General features: G+C 45.1%; 1 protein-coding gene across 4 annotated transcripts in view; it reads left to right on the forward strand.

Moving 5' to 3' along the window:
* The window catches only part of HYDIN (HYDIN axonemal central pair apparatus protein), a 409,263-nt gene that overhangs the window by 268,264 nt on the left and 122,534 nt on the right, over positions 1 to 18,465 (forward strand). For all 4 annotated transcript variants that reach the window (XM_051847253.3, XM_070062720.2, XM_051847256.3 and 1 more), the window contains 9 exons: positions 2,838 to 3,015; positions 5,330 to 5,457; positions 7,891 to 8,024; positions 8,467 to 8,603; positions 8,791 to 8,918; positions 9,067 to 9,258; positions 9,587 to 9,736; positions 11,686 to 11,925; positions 17,849 to 18,017. In XM_051847253.3, the coding sequence (XP_051703213.3) occupies positions 2,838 to 3,015; positions 5,330 to 5,457; positions 7,891 to 8,024; positions 8,467 to 8,603; positions 8,791 to 8,918; positions 9,067 to 9,258; positions 9,587 to 9,736; positions 11,686 to 11,925; positions 17,849 to 18,017 (1,456 nt within the window). The remainder of the gene's footprint in view (positions 1 to 2,837; positions 3,016 to 5,329; positions 5,458 to 7,890; positions 8,025 to 8,466; positions 8,604 to 8,790; positions 8,919 to 9,066; positions 9,259 to 9,586; positions 9,737 to 11,685; positions 11,926 to 17,848; positions 18,018 to 18,465) is intronic.

Genomic DNA, 18,465 nt, shown 5'->3' on the forward strand with positions numbered 1-18,465 from the left:
AGTTCCCCCTGGCCGCATTCCCCACTTCCGCAGGGGAGCGGCACACCGTCGGACGGCTCTTCTCGGGGGCTGCACAGGTGTTCCTTCAGCTAGATGTTCCCCATAGATGTTCCTGGTGCATGCCGTCTCTCTCCTCCTTTATAGTCCTCCTCCGCCAATCCTAACTCGGCTGCCCACACGCCGAGTACGCTGCTCTCCAATCAGGAGCAAGTCCTACAGTTTATTAGTTGAACTGGAGGCAGCTGTGCGGAAGCTGTTTACTTCTCTCCCAGCGCCATATTGTGGGAGAGCAGATGCATAGAATAAGTCTTAATTCGAGTAACTTAGTCTAGTCCGGATTGCTCCCCACAGATCCCCCTTTCTTTTTATTTTTTAGCGTTGATACGCGCCTGTCTTCGGTGTCCCGCGGCACACACTCTGCTCTACTTGCTAGAGTTGCCACAGGCTCTTACAAGTCCTATCAATCAGGAAAACCGAATCCGGGTCCTCTCTTCGCCATGTTGTGAGGAGGTTTTTAGGCGCTGATGCGTGCCTGTGTTCGGTGCCCTGCAGCGCATGCTCTGCTCTGCCTGCAGGGGACTTACAAGACCTATCAGGCAAACCGAATCCAAGCCTTCTCATTGCCGTATTGTGGGGGAGACTTATTAGTGTTGGTTCGTGCCTATCTTCGGTGACCTGCAGCTCATACTCTGGTTGAGCTGCTTGCTGGCACTTACCGCCTTAAATCAGGCAGACCGAATCCAAGCTTAATATTGTTGTATTGTGGGGAAGCCTTACTGATGTTAATTCGTGCCTGTCTTCGGTGACCTGCGGCGCATAAGCTGCTAGCCGCCGCAGGTGCTCATCGCCTCACTTGATTAGGCAGACCGAATCCAAGCTCTCTAATTGGCATGTTGAGGGGAGGCCTTATTTTTCTCTATTTCTCTATCTCCGGGCATTCCTACCTCTCCCATTTCACTTCTATCTTCCAGCATTCCCATTTCTCTTTTACTTCACTTCCAAACTTCTGTTTCTCTTATCCCTGCGGCTTTCCGGCACCTCGCCCCGCCGGCGGGTTCCTGGCTCTGCGCCGCTTCAGCCCGTGCGCCTCTCTCATCTGCACAGCTTCCCGGCTTTGCGCGGCTCGGCTTCACGCGCTCCGCGGTCTCCACGCTTAACCCTTTCGCGTCTGAACCACGGCCTACGCCAGCCCCGTTCCCTATCTATTCACGCCCCGTGCTCTCTCTGCACGCGGCGGCTTCCGCGAGTAACACAGCGTAGCTTGCGTCTCCACCACTAGCATTCAATCCAAGTTCCCCGGGCTAGCCTGGCGAATTCAACCCAGCGTACGTCTCCGCCCCACGATTTGGCTTCCCGTCCTTTGCTCCCCGGGCTAATCAGACGGATCCCAATCTGGCTTACGTCTCAGCTTCTGGTTTCAACTTTTCGCCCCCTATTCCCGGGCTAACTTGAGAACCCCAAAGTGGCTTTCGTCTCCGCCTCGGCCTGCCCCCCGCGGCTTCAATTTCCCTAACATTTTTCTCTACCCGGTATGTTTCCCCAAGCTTTCCTCCAACAATACTCCTCCCTCATTTCTCCTGGCCTCTCCCCACAGTCCGCATCCGAGTCTGTTTGTTCTAGCTTTCACTTTCGCTTTCGACCTTAGAGATTTCTCCCAGCTTCCCCCCGTAGTCCGTATCCGAGTCTATGCCTAGGCTTTCAATAGCTTCTTCCGGCTCCTTTTTCGTCCGGTTTTTCCCTAGGCTGTTTCGAGTCTATGCCTAGGCTTTCAATAGCTTCTTCCGGCTCCTTTTTCGTCCGGCTTTTCCCTAGGCTGTTTGCTAGTTTCTCTCTCCGGTATTTTCCCATTTCTTCCCGTTTCTTCCCTCCTAAGTTTGCTATCCGTCCTAGGTTTCCTAATCCGAGCTAGGTTTCCTATCCGAGTCACGGCACCATTATGTCGCTCCCCCTCTTCGTGGAGGAACGACACAGGACCCTGCGCTGTTCTTTCGTCTGCTCGGCCCTCCCCGGGTTTGCTGCTGGTTCTTCCCGGGTTGGCTACTATCCCTTCCACCTCCGTGGAAGGGCAGTTCCCCCTGGCCGCATTCCCCACTTCCGCAGGGGAGCGGCACACCGTCGGACGGCTCTTCTCGGGGGCTGCACAGGTGTTCCTTCAGCTAGATGTTCCCCATAGATGTTCCTGGTGCATGCCGTCTCTCTCCTCCTTTATAGTCCTCCTCCGCCAATCCTAACTCGGCTGCCCACACGCCGAGTACGCTGCTCTCCAATCAGGAGCAAGTCCTACAGTTTATTAGTTGAACTGGAGGCAGCTGTGCGGAAGCTGTTTACTTCTCTCCCAGCGCCATATTGTGGGAGAGCAGATGCATAGAATAAGTCTTAATTCGAGTAACTTAGTCTAGTCCGGATTGCTCCCCACATATGTGTGTGTTTGACTTGATGAAATGGTGTGAGAGTCTTCAGGGCTTATTCCCCACCAGCTGTGCATAGGAGATTCCTTTGATGCATATTCTCACCAAAAAACTTGGTAGATCTTGTAGTTTAAAAACACTTTTATTATTATCTTAGTTAGCATTTCCCTGATAACTTACAAGAGTGAGCATTTTTTACTGCTTGTATTTGCTATTTTGTTTTCTCTTTCATGAAATGTCAGGTCATATGTGTTGCCTATTTCTCTGTTGTTTTCTTGTCATTTTCTTACAGCTTCATAGGAGTGGATTTTGGGGGAGGTGTGTGAGTAGAGAATAACCAACATAAATGTCTTTTGGGATTATCTAGTGCATCAAGCTAGAAGTTCATTTGTAAATTTTAAAGTGCTCTCTGACCTTTCTACCACATAGGGTTTTATCAGTTCGCATAATGAGCAGGTGCTAAAGATTTCCTACCTACCTGGAGTACCTGAGGTATTCCAAAGGAATTTCCAGATACAGATCGCCCACCTGGACCCGGAAAATATCACCATCAGTGGAGAGGGGATTTTTCCTCGAATCAGCCTTGATCTCCCCAGAAATCTCAGAGGTACTTCCACACCCATTAATAGTATCTCCCCACTGCGGGACAAATGAGGTGGTTTTGCTTTGCTTCTTTGAAGGTTGATGGCGGGGGGGTGGGGTGGGGTGGGGGGATTTGACTTCCTGACTTGGAAATACTGAGACAAAATATGGCCCGTGATAGTGCCAAAGTAAGACCGCGAGAAATGCTGCCATACTTGCACTGCTTTTAGAGGCACAGGGAATTCCTCCCCAGAGCCTTTCTGCTCAGTGCACGTTCCCTCTGGCCGCAGGCCTCCCGGGGCTTTCTTTCTCACCACCTTGCTCACCGATGTCTTCTTGCTTGAGAAAGCGAATGCTTATATACTTCCAAGAGCAGAATTCTCAGAACATAAACTGTACCAGGAGGAAACCACAGATTCGGAACCCTTCCTCAGTGCCCCACAGTTTGAAGGCTGAAAATCAGATCTATTAGTCTGCCCCCATGTTCAGCCATGGCTTTTCTGGTCCTGCCTGGCCCCAGGGCCATCTGCAGTGCCAGGATGGTACAGAAACTCAACTGAGCACCTCCCTAAGCCGTCAGCCATCCCCCGTTCTTTCTTCCTGACACAGGGCACAGGACAAGAGGTCACGAGAAACCTTTCACTCCTCTTTGTGGAGCTCTCTTCAACTCCCTGCAGTCTACTTTCCCTAAAAATCTTTAGACTAAGTCCTCACTCCGCAGCTCCTCCTCCTCACCCATGCCCTGCACTCACTCACTCGCCTGCGATGACCGTCCACTGAATTCTCACTGTCCACCACCTGAAGCTCAAACATAATTATTAACAAAGCCATGACCGCGTCACACTCTAGTAGCTAGATTTCCTGTCATACGGGTGCTACTCCAACTCTGCATACACAGCTGGCCCTCAGCATCTGCAGTTGCTTGATTCTAAGATTCTCCCCAGTGTCAAAATCTACAGATACCTAAATCCCTTATGCACGTATAAATGGCATAGCATTTGCCTATAACCCACATATAACCTCCCATTTATTTAAGTCATCTCTAGGTTTCTTATAATACCTAATACAATATAAATAATATGTGAATAGTTGTTATTCTGTATTGTTTAAGGAAAGATGACAAGAAAAATGTTTAGCGCAAACATAATTTTTGGTCAAGTATTTTCGGTAAGCAGTAGGTCAAATCCACAGATGCAGAATCCAGGGATTCCAAGGGCTGGCTATGCTTGTCAGGAAGGAAAGCCTTTGCCACATCTGAAAACCTAGGACCCACCTTAGCAGGGCAGTAGGCGTGGTTTGACCAGTAAGGGCTTAAAATCATTTATTTGAATCCTGCTGGCTTTCCTGTGCTACAGCTCACCACTGTCGCTTTTAGAGTGGGCTTTGTAATTATTTATAAAGTTTTTAAGTTGTCTTATAACTGGCTTTTAATTACTTTTCCCTTGCCTCCTAAAGCATTTGAATTTTCCCTGGCTTAATGATAATTGGAGTATCTAAACTCTCCCTACCAATTGCCTACCTTCCCTGATTCAGGATGTAGTAGCTAATTTATATTTAGCTAAAAAATACCTCTATCCAAATAAATTCCCTTTGTTAACACAAATTTAGTAAATATGAAAACTGAAAAGAATTCCCAACTGTCCTGGTTTGTCCAGCAAGGCAGGGGTCCCAGGGTATGTGGGCTTTCAGAGCTAGAACTGGGGAAAGTCCTGTGCAGCTGGGATCAAGATGGTCTCAGGGAGCTGGCACTGTGGCATAGTAGGCTAAACCTCCACCTGTGGTGTTGACATGCCATATGGGTGCTGGTTTGAGTCCAGCTGCTCCTCTTCTGATCCAGCTCCCAGCTAATGGCTTGGAAATGCCAAAGATGGCCCAAGTCCTTGGGCCCCTGCACCCACGTGGGAGACACAGAAGAATCTCCTGCCTGCTGGCTTTGGCCTGGCCCAAACCATTGCAGCCATCTAGGGAGTGAACCAGTGGATGGAAGACCTTTCTGTCTTTCTCTCCCTCTTTCTAGCTTTGGCTCTGCCTCTAAAATAAATAAATAGAATCTTTGAAAAAAAAAAAAAAGACAGTCATGGAACTAGTGACTTAAAATGTCACTACCTTCAAGCCCTTGAGACCCAGTTAGTACCTCACTAAGTATAATCTCCTTTGACTCGGATACAAGTTCAACTTCCTCGCCAATTACATTGCCTACTAAAATAGAGGAAACACGGCTGCTGACGTGTCAAACAGTTCTGTTCCCTTCTCACTTTACCCTGAACTCAGAGTCTGCGTTCAGGGCACAATTCATATTATTCTGACCATCCAATTCCCTTCTCCTTGCAACCTCACAGGCACTGAAAAGTATGAAATCTTCTTGAACCAGGCCAGAAAAAACGTAGAAAAGGAGTACAGTAAATGTGAAACTCTTGATCACTTTGAGATACTAGCTGAAGAAATGCCAGAGGATGAATCTACTGAGGTAAGAATAGTTTCACCTTGCACAGAAGGTGTGTGCAGAAGATCCAGGGGCAAGAAGCACGTGGAAGAACAGAAAGAAATAGCAAAAGCGAAGAAGGGGGAGGTAAAGGAGGCTATGTGAACCCAGAGAAATGAGTAGCTACCTGCAGAACCTGTTAAGGGTTTGGGACTTAATCCTGATACCAAAAGGAAGCCACTGAAGCGTTTCATCCGAAGGCGGGGCATCATCCAATCTGCATCTTTATAAGACCGCTTGGCTGCCTTGTGGAACTCTGAGCAGATAGGGTATGGGGGCCATTGGGAGGGGCATGAGAGTCCATATGGGGACTTTTTTTTAAAGATTTATTTTATTTATTTGAAAGACAAAGTTACAGAGAGAAGTAGAGAGAGAGAGAAGAGGTCTTCCATCCATTGGTTCACTCCCCAAATGGCCTCAACAGCCTGAGCTGAACAGGTCCTAATCCAGGAGCCAGGAGCTTCTTTCAGGTCTCCCACATGGGTGCAGCAGCCCCAAGGACCTGGGCCATCCTCCACTGCTTTCCCAGGGGTGTTAGCAGGGAGCTGGATCAGAAGTGGAGCTGTTGAGACGCCAACCAGTGCCCACATGGGAGGCCAGCACTGCAGGCCAGGGCTTTAGCCCACTGTGCCACAGCGCTGGCCCTGGGACATTTGTTTCTTAAAGAGGTAATGGAATCATTCTAGGCAGCAGGTGGTAGCAGTATAAACAGTGATGATGACATTGGGATAGAGAAAATAGGGTGAGTCCGAGGACTGTTCCAGAGGTGGAATGGTCAGTGGTAGGGACAGATTGGAAATGGGGGGCTAGCCAAGGGTGACCCCCAAGTGCCTTGTTTAGATAACAAGAGGGGAGCACAGAGATAGGAAACCTGGGAGAAGCAAGTTCAGGTGGAGGGGCAAGGAAGGGACTTGAGTTCAGATGCCTCATTGTTGAGCACAAGATTTCTGTGCCTCAAGGAGCTGGAGGCTCTTCCTGGGACATGGGGAAGATAGGTGGGTTGGAAATGGTCACTGTAATCACAAGACGTGATGAGGTGCCCTAAGAAGTGTGTGGAGTGAGCAGAGAAGAGAGTAGCCTCAGAATGAAGTCCTCCAAAAAGTAGAGAAATTAAATTACATCACAAACAGGACCCTCAAGTACATCAAGATCTGCATGGGGAAGAAGGCTCTGGAAACATCAGGAGTGTGGGAGCCAAGTGGGGGGCAGGGGAGGGGGCTCTGGAGGAAAAAATACTGTGATGTGAAAGCAAGAGCCCCACACGTCCCTCACAGCCCCTGCAATTCCTCCCTTAACAATCTGTTGTGACAAGAAGGTTGCCCGCTCCCATGGCTCTTCTATGCAAATGCAAATACACATGGGAACAGTGGCCACGGAAGAATGTGATCCACGGCTGCAGAACCCTCAGACTGTTTAGGAGGGAGTTAGGTACAAGAAAGAAGCGTGTTGTTGGGAAGACAGCCAGAAGCCTGGTTGAGTACAAGTTGGAAAGCCAGGGTGTGGTGCACGTCACAGGCAATCTGCCCGATTTTGCTAAGACAGAAAGTCCTCCCCTTTCAAACAGCTGACCAGTCTCATTCCACACGTGTTCTGAAGTAAACAGTAATTAGTCCTCAAGCAAGAAGACTTGACGACATCATTTGTCCCACACATAGCAATTGGGGTGGTGCTCTGTGTTGGCTAGTCAGTTTACCCAAAGTAAAGCAGCCTTCTTCTATCTTTATGACAGAGCCCCACCAAAGCTAGACTTGTGCGGGCAGGCAGAAACTGTGAGACGGGACTCCAACTTCCCTGGTGCTTTTGCATTTTAAAGAGATGGCTCCAGGGTCCTTGAGAAAGACATTCCTGCCTGGCAAGAGCCTTGGTTAGCTTTTAAAAATATTCGTATGTTTCAAAGAAACTTTCAAAGAAAACTTAAATGACAAGATTTCTAAAGTAAATGCTCTCAATAAGGAAAATTCAATCTCATTTTTCACTGGAGTTTACCTTTACATGCTAAACCTTATAGCAACACCCACTCTCCTATCTCCACATCCATTATTCCTGGCAACAAGACTGTTGTATTAATGAATCACACAGTACATACCCTTTTGAGATTGACCTTGAGATTTTCCTTCAACATAATGCCCTTGAGATCCATGTGAGATGTCACATGCATCAGTAGTTCATTTCTTTTCATTGCTGGCTAGTATTCCTCAGTATGGAGGCACCAGTGTGTCTGCCTTCCCCATCCCTTCATGAGAACTTAATGATCCGAAGGTAGCACCTACCTTCGGTAGCACCTACCTGCTTTCATACGGTGACCCTGTGGAGGGCCACAGACCTTTGCAGTACCTGAGAGTTTTTCAGCCTTCACAGAAACCAGTTATCGCCCCCTGGGGAGTGATATTTACTGGCTTGCTTCCTCTCTTGTTCCAGTTAAGTGCTCATCTCCAGATGGAAGTAGAGCGACTTATAGTCCAAAGCTATTCGCTAGAATATCAGAAAACAGTCATCCCTCTTCCCTTGGAGGACACGTGCTTCAGTCATCGGAATCGCCGCAGGCTAGCCAGGTGAGTGCCTCCGTCTTTGCGTCTGTGCCCGAGGGAAGCCAGCAAGCGGGGCTGCCTCGTGCAGAGCGCATCCTGAAATGATGCGTGGTCATCTAGGAATGGAAACCACACTGCCGTGCCCCAGCATCCAGCCAGCCGGGCAGGCGTCTGCCTCGTAGTCTCAGAAAACTCCAGTTGTCCAATGGACAGGCCCTGCAGCAGGTCCCTAAGGACCCGGACTGCTTTCTCAGATAATGGCAGGAATAGCAGTGTGGACGTCCTCGGGGGGGGGGGGGGGAGCACATTGTTTCTAGTCTCTATTCTCACAGCGCTTAGTTGTTCTCCTCTCTGGAAAATAAAATCATATACTCTAGGTAGAAGAGAGCCTGTCTCTCTCACTTTTGGAGAAGGAGGCTTTGGGGCTTAAAAGTGACTCATAAGAAGAACCTGTTAACCGTTTCAGAATCCAGCTGCCAGAGTACATCCTGGATTTTGGCTACGTTGTCCTTGGTGATGTCCGAACCCACATCATCAAGATCACCAACACCAGTTACTTTCCAGTGTCCTTCCATGCAGAAAAGCGTGTCCTTCATGACACAGGTAACTGGGCCAGCAGCCCCTCTCCTGTCCCACCATGTCATTGCTAATAGAAAACCACCCGGGATAGCATTCATGCTGCTTCGGACATCAGCTGAGCGAATGGTTGGGCCGGTCACTGATACTTTGAGTGGTCCTCCTGCCCCAGCAAGAGCTCTTCCACTAAGACGTCTTGTTTGTCTTGGTCCAGGCTTCAGTACCGAGCTAGATCGTGTGAAGAATCTGCCTTATGGTGAGACAGAAACATTTGAAGTGAGATTTGATGCACAAGGAGCCAATCTCGCCATTGGAAACAAAGAAGTCATTCTGCCCATCAAGGTAAGATGCACCACTGGGCCCACCTGCCCCTCCAGGTTTCCAGTTCTGCCAGCCAATCACCCTGGGATGACCGACCTGATTATTATGTAACTGTGAATCTCCCCCAACCCTGTACCTCAAGGTAATGGCAATTTTATGCCTGCTCTAGGTGGTTGGAGGGCCAACAGTTCATATCCGTCTCCAAGCCAAGTTGGCTATCCCAAATATGACGCTGTCTTGTGGAAAAGTGGATTTTGCCGCAATACAATGTGGACAGTGCATGGTGGAAACAATCCAACTTTCCAATAGTCTCCAAGTCCCTTGTGAATGGTTTGTCCACAGCCAAAAGCCTGTTAACAAGGTAAATGAGTCGTGGCCCACGGGTTCCCATTTCTCCATCTGCATTTCAGCCAGGTGTATGATTCCAGGCCTTTATTCCCATCATTTCAATCTGCACTCAAAGACTCAGTGGTGCAGTGCCTCTTGAATTAAATATGGGCCCTTACCCCAACCTCAAGGCCCCCTCGGGCTGTGTTATTAGTTCAAATGTGATCCTCATCGTCATACTGCTGGTCTCTCCACATTCCCTGATATCTGAGAGATACTCAGGGAATATAGGTGGTGTGAGTGGGGGAGGGAATGAGCTCACTTCCCATAGATGGTCTAATTAACTAATACTTATAAACCAGCTGGAAAGACACATGCCAAAGTACTTAAGACGGAAAGTGCATCCTGGATTAAAGCCAATGGCACAGGTCTTTGAGATCCAGCCCGCTTCTGGAGTCCTGGATCCTGGTGAGAAGTCCAACGTGCAAGTGAAATTCATGCCAAAAGAAGAGGTGAGCTTGAAAGAAACGTGGCTGCTTTCAGATTCTCTGGTTCTCTTGGAGCTTTACTTTCAGGCCATGCTTGCTTGCTTGTCAGGGAAAGCTTAGCGTGGCCTGAGTCCTGCTATTCTGACCCTGGCGAGATCTCACGTGCCCTGAGTTCGCATGAGTTGTGTGACTGGCCTGGAGTCAGCAGACCCATGTATCAGTGTTTATCAGCAAGACCTGCACTTAGAGGCTATGTGTCTTTACACAAATTACTTAACCTTGCTTTGCACATAGGTAAAATAAAACAATCACAGTATTACAAATGAAAAGTCTTAACTGCAATTCTGAAGTCCAATAAGCTCCAAAAATTGGGTGGAAATTTTCATGAGTTTGATACCAAATTCATTTGACAGAAAAATCTCAGCTGACTGAACTGCTGTGAAGCTATTTTGCTTTTCTGTATCATACTTAGATTGCAGAGTCAAAAATTGCAGCTGTAGTAATATTAATGTGTTGATGAAAAGGGACTTTTCCCAGACCCTGCTGAGAGTACCAGCTGACATATAGGTTCTATGCACTGTTTACAGTTTTTAAAATTATGAATTTGAAAGAATCTCAAGTTTCAGGTAAGCTATTAACTGAACTACAACAGCTACCTCCTAGGTTCATTTTGAAGATTAAGTGCACAGTATAAAATAAAAACACACAACATACTGCACTACCTATAGTAAGTGTCTCAGCAGTTCATAAGTCTTATCGTAAGTAGTCATGATAATAAGTAGTCCTCAGTGGCCAGTCTCCCTGAACCCCATAAATCTTTCTTTTGTGATCATCATAAACACAAAGCCACTCCTGACCAAGAACACAGTAAAAATAACAGAACCACAGAGCCAGAAAGGACCTCATAAAATTATTCTGTAAAGTTGTTTGTTCAAAGCATAAGGCATTTGGGAGATATTTTCCTCCACCATATTCTTTTCAAAGAAAGATTGATGTGAATTTTTTAGAACAGCTATGTTAACTCCCATCTTCCTAATAATGAGCTTTGAAGAAATACTTAAGAATCTGTTCAAAGGAAGTGGGAAAGTGAATTACTTCATATCTCATTTTAAAATGAAGCCCATGTTTCTATTATTAACAAACTCTTCCCAACCCTTTGAAAAACTTAATAATGTGTTTATAATTCTTAGAGAGTCTCAAGACTGTCAAGGGCTTTGTTTGAGATTTTAGGGTTTTTTTTTCCATTACTGAATGAGTAAAATATCAGAAAACACAGTAGGAAATAGGTTTGTACAGGCAGTTCCATTAATGTTGACTTGGAATTGATCAAAATTAATCAAATGTTTTCACTAATTGGGAACAGACATTATGGACTGTGTGTACAAGAAATTGGTTAGCCCTAAAACCTACCCAATCCTACCTGCATTTCCATCAGAAATGCAGCCCAGAGAAATCTATGATTTCCACACTAGCAACTCTTAAACATTATAGAGTGTGTTCAGACTACTTCTCGTTAGAAAACCAGGCCTGGGGGATGCCATTCTGACAAAAAGGGTTAAGCCACCACCTGCAATGCCAGCATCCCATCTGAGCACCAGTTCAAGTCCCTATTATTCCACTTCCAATGTAGCTCCCTGCTAATGTGCCTGGAGAAAGCAGAAGACAGCCCAACTACTCCAACCCCTGCCACCCTCGTAGGAGGCCCAGGTGGAGTTCCAGGTTCCTGGCTCCAGTCTGGCCCAGCCCTGGACATGGCAACCATTTGGGGGATGAACCTGCTGATAGAACTTTCTGTCTCTCCTCCCCCACCCCCTTTCTCTGTAACTCTGTCTCTAAAATAAATAAATAAATATTTAAAAAAGAAAAGAATTTTCTTTCTTTGTCTAAACATGAGGATTTTTTCCCTTTAGTAGTTTTCAGTTTTATGTGGCAGGGGAAAATAATCAGGTGCTTGTTTTGGGTTTGTTTTCCAGAGATTCTATAGCCAAACCCTGATGTTCCAGATCGGCCAGAGTGCTCAGAAGCTTACTCTGCTGGCACAAGGCCAAGGTCTGCAGCCACGCCTGGAATTCATTCCTTCCGTTCTGGAGCTGGGGCCGCTGCTGCCTTACGCGCCTGGAGACGAGGCCGAGGTGGTGGTGAAGAATCCCTGCAACTTCCCCATTGAGTTTTACTCCTTAGAATTCGACCAGCAGTATCTCCTAGAGGAGAAGGTGAGCAGAAAGCCACCCTCCGTCTCCCTGCCCATGCCGAGCCCTGCCAGGTGCTTGTGTTCCCTTCTCTGTGGCTTGACCCACCCCCCTTCCCTTGTCAATTTAACAGCCACTTTTCTGTGGCCTTCCATGACCTTCTTCCCTTGCCCTCAGCAGAATGCATTACTTTATGATTCCATTATACATTTTATTCAACTAATTGAAAACTTAATGCATGGTTCATTCTCACATCAAAGAGCTAGATGCAACTACATGCCTATAGCAATTACTTATGTTTAAAGTAAGTTATCTATAGACAGCCTGTAATTGGGTGATTTTTAAAAAATATTTTCTGTATTTGAGTCATTTTTTAAAATACCTTTGCCAGTCTCCATCTTTAGTTGGCATATTTAGACCATTTACATTTAATGTGATTATTGATACATTAGAGTTTCAAGCTGTCGTTTTAGTAGTTGATTGTTGTTCTGTTTACTTCTTTCTGCGTTTCCACCAGCTGCTTCAACACTCTTTAGGATTACATTTTGATTTACCTAACATGCTTTTTCCATATCTCTTTATATAAACTCTTTAGTTACTGCCATAGGCATTACATTATACAAGCATATACATATATAACAGTCATAATCAACTGATGTTGATGATTTTCCATTTCTCATGTGGTTTCAAAAACCATTTCTCCCTTTATCTCACTTTACCCTCCCCCACTTTTCAATATAACTGTCTAAAATATTTCTTTATATCACATATCATTATCATTTTTTGTTTCAACTGTCCAAACACATATTAGAAAACCCCAAGAGAAAAGGAAGTGTATCTTTCTATTATTCTTTCTCCCTTTCTGATAGTCCAAAACTTCTTGTATTTACTTTCCATTTGGAGAGTACCTGTAGCTTTTCTTTCAAGGTAGATCTGATGGTCTTGAAAATATTATAGTTCTCCTTCAACTGAGAATGTCTTTTTCCCCCTTATTTTTTTGAAAATTTATTTTTTATTTATTTGAAAGGCAGAGAGAGTGAGAGAGCTCCAGAGAGAGACAGAGACAGAGATCTTCCATCTACTGGTGCACTTCCCAAATGGCCTCAATGGCCAAGGCTGTGGCAGGCCGAAGCCAGGAGCCTGGCGCTTCTTCCAGTTCTCCCATGTGGTTGCAGAGACCCAAGCACTTGGTTCATCTTCTGCTGCTTTCCCAAGCACGTTATCAGGGATCTGGATCAGAATTGGAGCAGCCAGGTCTAGAACGGTGCCCATATTGTATGCCAGCATCACAAGCACTATGCCACAACACCAGCCCCTCCCCCTTGTTTTTGAAGGTCTTTTTCATTGGGTAGATTTCGGGTTGACAGTTCTTTTATCTCTCAAAAACTATGCCACTTAAAAAAAAAAAAAAGGTTTATTTACTTATTTAAAAGTCTGAGTTACAAACGGGTGAGGGAGAGTCTTCTGATCCAGCTCCCTGCTGATGTCCTGGGAAAAGCAATGGGAGATGGCCAAGTGTTTGGGACTCTTCTACCCATATGGGAGACCAGAATGAAGCTCCTGGCTCCTGCCTTAGGCCTGGCCCAACGCTAGCCATTGCAGTCATCTGAGGAGTAAACCAACAGATGGAAGATTTCTGTCTCTCCCTCTGTCTCTGTAACTCTGACTTTAAAACTAAATGAATAAATATAAATACATACATATTTTTAAAATGCCACTTTGTTATGGCCTCTATAGTTCTATAAGAAATCCATGACATTTGAATTGAATTTTTAAATATATAGGTGAGGTTTCATTTCTCTCTCACTGCTTTGAAGAAATTTTTTTTAACTTTAATTTACAGAAGTTTAACAGACATGTTTTTAGCATAGATTTCATTTGGTTTATTTCATTTTTGGACTTTCTCAGTTTCTTGAATCTATAGATTTTAATCTTTCCTAATTTGGACATTTTTAGCCATTGTTTATTTAAGTACTTTTTCAGCCTCACCCTCTTTCTATTCTACTTTCAGGATTTAAATGGCACTGATGTTAGGAATTTTGATATAATCTCAAAGTTCTCTGAGACTCTATTCTTAATCCCCCCCCCTTTTTTTTTTTTGCAGTTTTCTTTTGTTCAGGTAGGATAATTTCTATTATTTTTTCATGAAGTCCACTGTTTCTCTCTTTTGTGTCCTCTATTCTAACATTTAGCCCATCCATTGAGGGGTTTTCATTGTGGTTGTTAATTATATTCTTTAATATTAAATTTTTCATTTGGTTCTTTTTTAGAGCTTGTATTTCTTTGCCAAGACCTTATATTTTTTCAGTTGTTTCAACTATGTTCATAATTGCTCACTGAAACAATTTTATGATAGCTGCTTAATTCTAACATCACTATAATCTTGGTTTGGTCTCTGTTTTCTATACTCATTCAGGGTGAGGTTTTCCTGGTTGTTGGTATGATAAAGGATTTTCAGGTGAAACCCAGACATTTTTTACATTGCCTTGTGAAATTCTAGACCTTATTTCAAGTCTCTGTTTTAACTGATCTCCTCTGACATTTCTTGGACAAGGGGGAGGGAGCAGTGGGGGCTATGGCCTCTCACTGCCAGGTGGGGGTAACAGTCTAGGCTCTGTCCCTGACCTCCTCTGGCAAACAGTAGGAAGCGTCCTTCTTTACTGCCGGGCAACAGTGGCATTTTTGGATCCCTACAAGACCTCCATGACACATCCCTGAACAGGGGAGAGGGGAGTGTCTAGTTTCTGCCCACCACATGGCCCCCATGCCCACATGGGGATGGAGGGATGGTGGGACTGCCCAGTACCACCAGGTATGATGGAAGTCCTGGCTTTCTGCCAGATCATGTGGGGGGTGGAGGAGGGGGCAAGAGAGAGAGCAAGCGAGCCCTCCTTGTCCCCAGATGGAGGTAGAAGTCCAGGCTCTTCACTGTGTCTTTACTGCAGGTGTGGTGGGAGGTGAGGTCTCATCCTGCACTTGTAGGGAGGATGCTCCCAGAATGTCCCCGACTCACCAGCTCCTTCCCTGCTCAGACCTACAGTGAACCTTGTTCCTTTTAGTGAGAAGTAGTATTTGGAGAACACAGTATGAACCACTTATTGTGACTTCTTCCAGATCCTTTTAGTAGACAGAATTAGGAAACATAGTTGTTAAGGGGGAAAAAATGATGTATAATGATGTTTCAAATTTTACTTTAAGATTATATTATTTTATTTAAATTATTTTATGTTTGTTTCTGTTTTCCCCTGTAGTGAAAATCTTGGAAATATATTTTTATCAGTTTTCCTTAAAATAAGTATGTTTAATAATCTCAAAATAGCAACACAAACATTCCTAGTAAGATTGTTAACTGCTGTTATCCAAAAATACAGCATCACTTCTTTGCTGTAGATATTCCATTTGCCACCCTAATCCATTTTTTGCTCTCTCCTACCTGGAATCTGATCTGTGTGAACCACACTGTTATCTTATACCCTAGTGCCCTACTTCTTACAAACTACTTGTTAATGCCCTACTATGAGCAATAATGAAATTAGCCAGTAATTTCTTTTTTCATTTTTTTTAAAGTTTTTTTAAAATTTATTTAACAGGTAGTATTACAGATAGTGAGAGAGAGAGACAGAGAGAAAAGTCTTCCTTCCGCTGGTTCACTCCCCAAATGGCCGCAACAGCCGGCGCTACGCCAGTCCAAAGCCAGGAGCCAGGTGCTTCTCCTTGGTCTCTCATGCGGGTGCAGGGTCCAGGCACTTGAGCCATCATCCAGTGCTTTCCCGGGCCACAGCAGAGAGCTGGACTGGAAGAGGAGCAACTGGGACTAGAATCGGCACCCACATGGGATGCCAGCACCACAGGCAGAGGATTAACCGAGCGTGCCATGGCACCGGCCCTGCCAGTAATTTCTTTTTCCCTCTCCCCCCATCCCATCCTTTAACTTAAAATGGTGTTATTTTACTTCTAGTTAATACTTGTTGAGTGATCATCTCATATCCGGTTCCCCATACTTTGCCATTGGTATCTGTCTATATTGCCAGAACTTACAGCATTAAGAAGTCAGAACTTAGTTTCCATTGCAGAGTATTAGCTCTACACTTAACCATACTGAGTGTGCAACACCAATCCTTACAAGGAAGCTTCTCCAGGCATCTCTGGGTTGTCTAACGTTCATTCTCTGTGGATTCCTCTGGAAGGGGACCCAGGCACCATGCTCTTGGACTACTCACATGTTCCTAAGTGCTTATCTAAGGCTTTTGAAGATACAGTATTTGCCAGACTCACATTTCCTTTGCTTGAGTATCTTATATATGTTGTTCTATTGTTCTCTTGTAAGGTGTTATATTCATGAGGTCTGATTGTATATTAGTTATCTTTTGCTGCATAACAAATTACCCCAAAACTCAAAACAATATTCACAGATACCTGGTTCTTGTGGGTCAGAAATTTGGGGATGGCTTAGCTAAGGTAGTTCTGCTGTCTTTGGACCTGCCCACACTCAGCCTTTGAATTGTCTGTCTTCTTTACTTCCAGTGTTTAAGCCCTACCCTATTTGGAATCTTCTCCCAGTTTTTCTCAGAATGGGGAATCTGCCTCTATGGAAAGGAGTCTTTTCAGTAGGGACTTTGGGGGTCCTCAGTGGCTCCTGTTGGCACCGTATCCTCTGTTGTGGCTCAGTCTCCAGGAGAAGCATAGTCTAGAACTCAGATCTGCATGTGGGAGGCTTACTGGGAACACTCTCAGGAACAATGCCTAGGAAGAATAGTAAAGCAGGACTGGGCAGAGAGAGAAGATGAATTGTAATGAGGTTGCTGATCTCAGCTGATCCTACAAAGAGCTCTGGAGCCCTGTGGCCCCTTCAGGGTTGTCCCATATGATGCAAGTTGCCCATGCCTTGGGACCCCAATATCAACCAGTCTTTGGCGTATTCCTTCCTTTCCTGACGGATGTGCCATGCTGCCTCTGTCCTGTGTCAAAGTTCCACATGTGAACGAGTCTATTTTGATCTCTCTTCTATTTCATGGATCAGTGTGTCTGCCCCGACATCAGCACCACTGTGTCTGTTGCTACATCATAAAAAGTCCTAGTACCTGGTAGAGCAATTCTCCCCTTAATTATTTTTCACTAATATTTAAATATTCTTGGCCATTTGTTATTCCATGTAAACTTTAGAATGAGCTTATTATCACTGTTTTTCCAACAAGTGAAACTAGTGATCCAAATAAGAATCACATAAAAACAGATTTTTGTACCAATAAATCAAGCTGTATAGGAAGTAAACACTTGATAACTTTCACTGTTTTATAAGTATAGTATAACCTAGAATCACCAATATTTAGAGAAAAAAACAGGCTGCCTACTTAAATTTGAATTTCAGATAAACAACAAGTACATTTTTATGTCTCAATAGTGCATGGGACATATTAACAATAAAAAATTATTGCTTATCTGAAATTCAAATTTAATTGTGAATATCCTGTATTTTATCTGACATCCCTAAAGCACATGCATATACATGTACTTAATGTCATTTTACCTGCTTTTCCCTATATCTTTTTATGAGATAACAGCCTTGCTTAATGAAATATAACCATAATTTTTTAAAGAACTTGTCACTCAAAATGCATAATGGAATCTGTATTTTTTGCCACTGGGGAGAAAGAAAACCTGCATACATTATTTTTAAAACAAGAAGAAAATTATTTTGCATGTATGAGCTGCCCACGCTGAAGTGCAGCAAAATAAACATGCTGAATGCCCACAGGTTCAGAGCTCAGCCCTGCTTTTCAGACTTTTCCAATGGGCCTTGCCCTTGGAAATGTGGAAAACGTCTCTACAAACCTCAGCCTTGGGCAGGAGCTTGGGTTTTACACGCTCAGTGAGCAGCCTCGCCTGGATCTGCAGGGAGGAAGCTTCCCCGGAGGCCAATGGCAGTTCCCGTTCTCCCCTTGAGCAGATCTTGCGAAAGCTGAAGGGCTATGATTCCCACAACACCTTGCTGCTGCCTCCCCGCGCCCCGGGGGAGAAGCTGCCCATGGAAGTGTACGAGTACTTTAAGGAGATGAAGAGGTCAAAAGAGGAGCAGATGAAGGCCAAATACCTGGACAGTATGGCACAGGAAAATGGTGAGAACTCAGCGGGGAGCCTCTGGCCCCAGCCACCGCCTGCTCCCTTTGAATTACTGCTTACGTGGGACGGACCAATTAGTGCCTGGTACCAGGCAAGTGCCAAGTGCCGGCATGTTTTATTTCTGACCCTCACGAAATGGGCCCTACTACCCCATTCTATGGATGCAGAGGCAGGAACACATTCTGCTCTCACAAGAGTCCCATGGGGTATTAACGACGTAAAAAACAGCCAATATAGATAGAAGAACACTGGCCAGATGCTGTGCTGAGGGCTCTGCTCCTGCAGGTGAGGAGCGTAGCACAGGGAAACTCGGTCCACACTGTTTTGCTTTTTGGGTTTCTTTTTTGTTTGTTTGTTTGTTTTGAAGTTTTTTTATTATTATTATTTGAAAGTCAGAGTTACACAGAGAGAGGAGAGACAGAGATTTCTACCTTCTGGTTCACG

Source organism: Oryctolagus cuniculus, chromosome 18, assembly GCF_051225735.1.
Source record: "Oryctolagus cuniculus isolate XC-2025 breed Fujian yellow rabbit chromosome 18, ASM5122573v1, whole genome shotgun sequence".
Lineage (NCBI taxonomy): Eukaryota > Metazoa > Chordata > Mammalia > Lagomorpha > Leporidae > Oryctolagus > Oryctolagus cuniculus.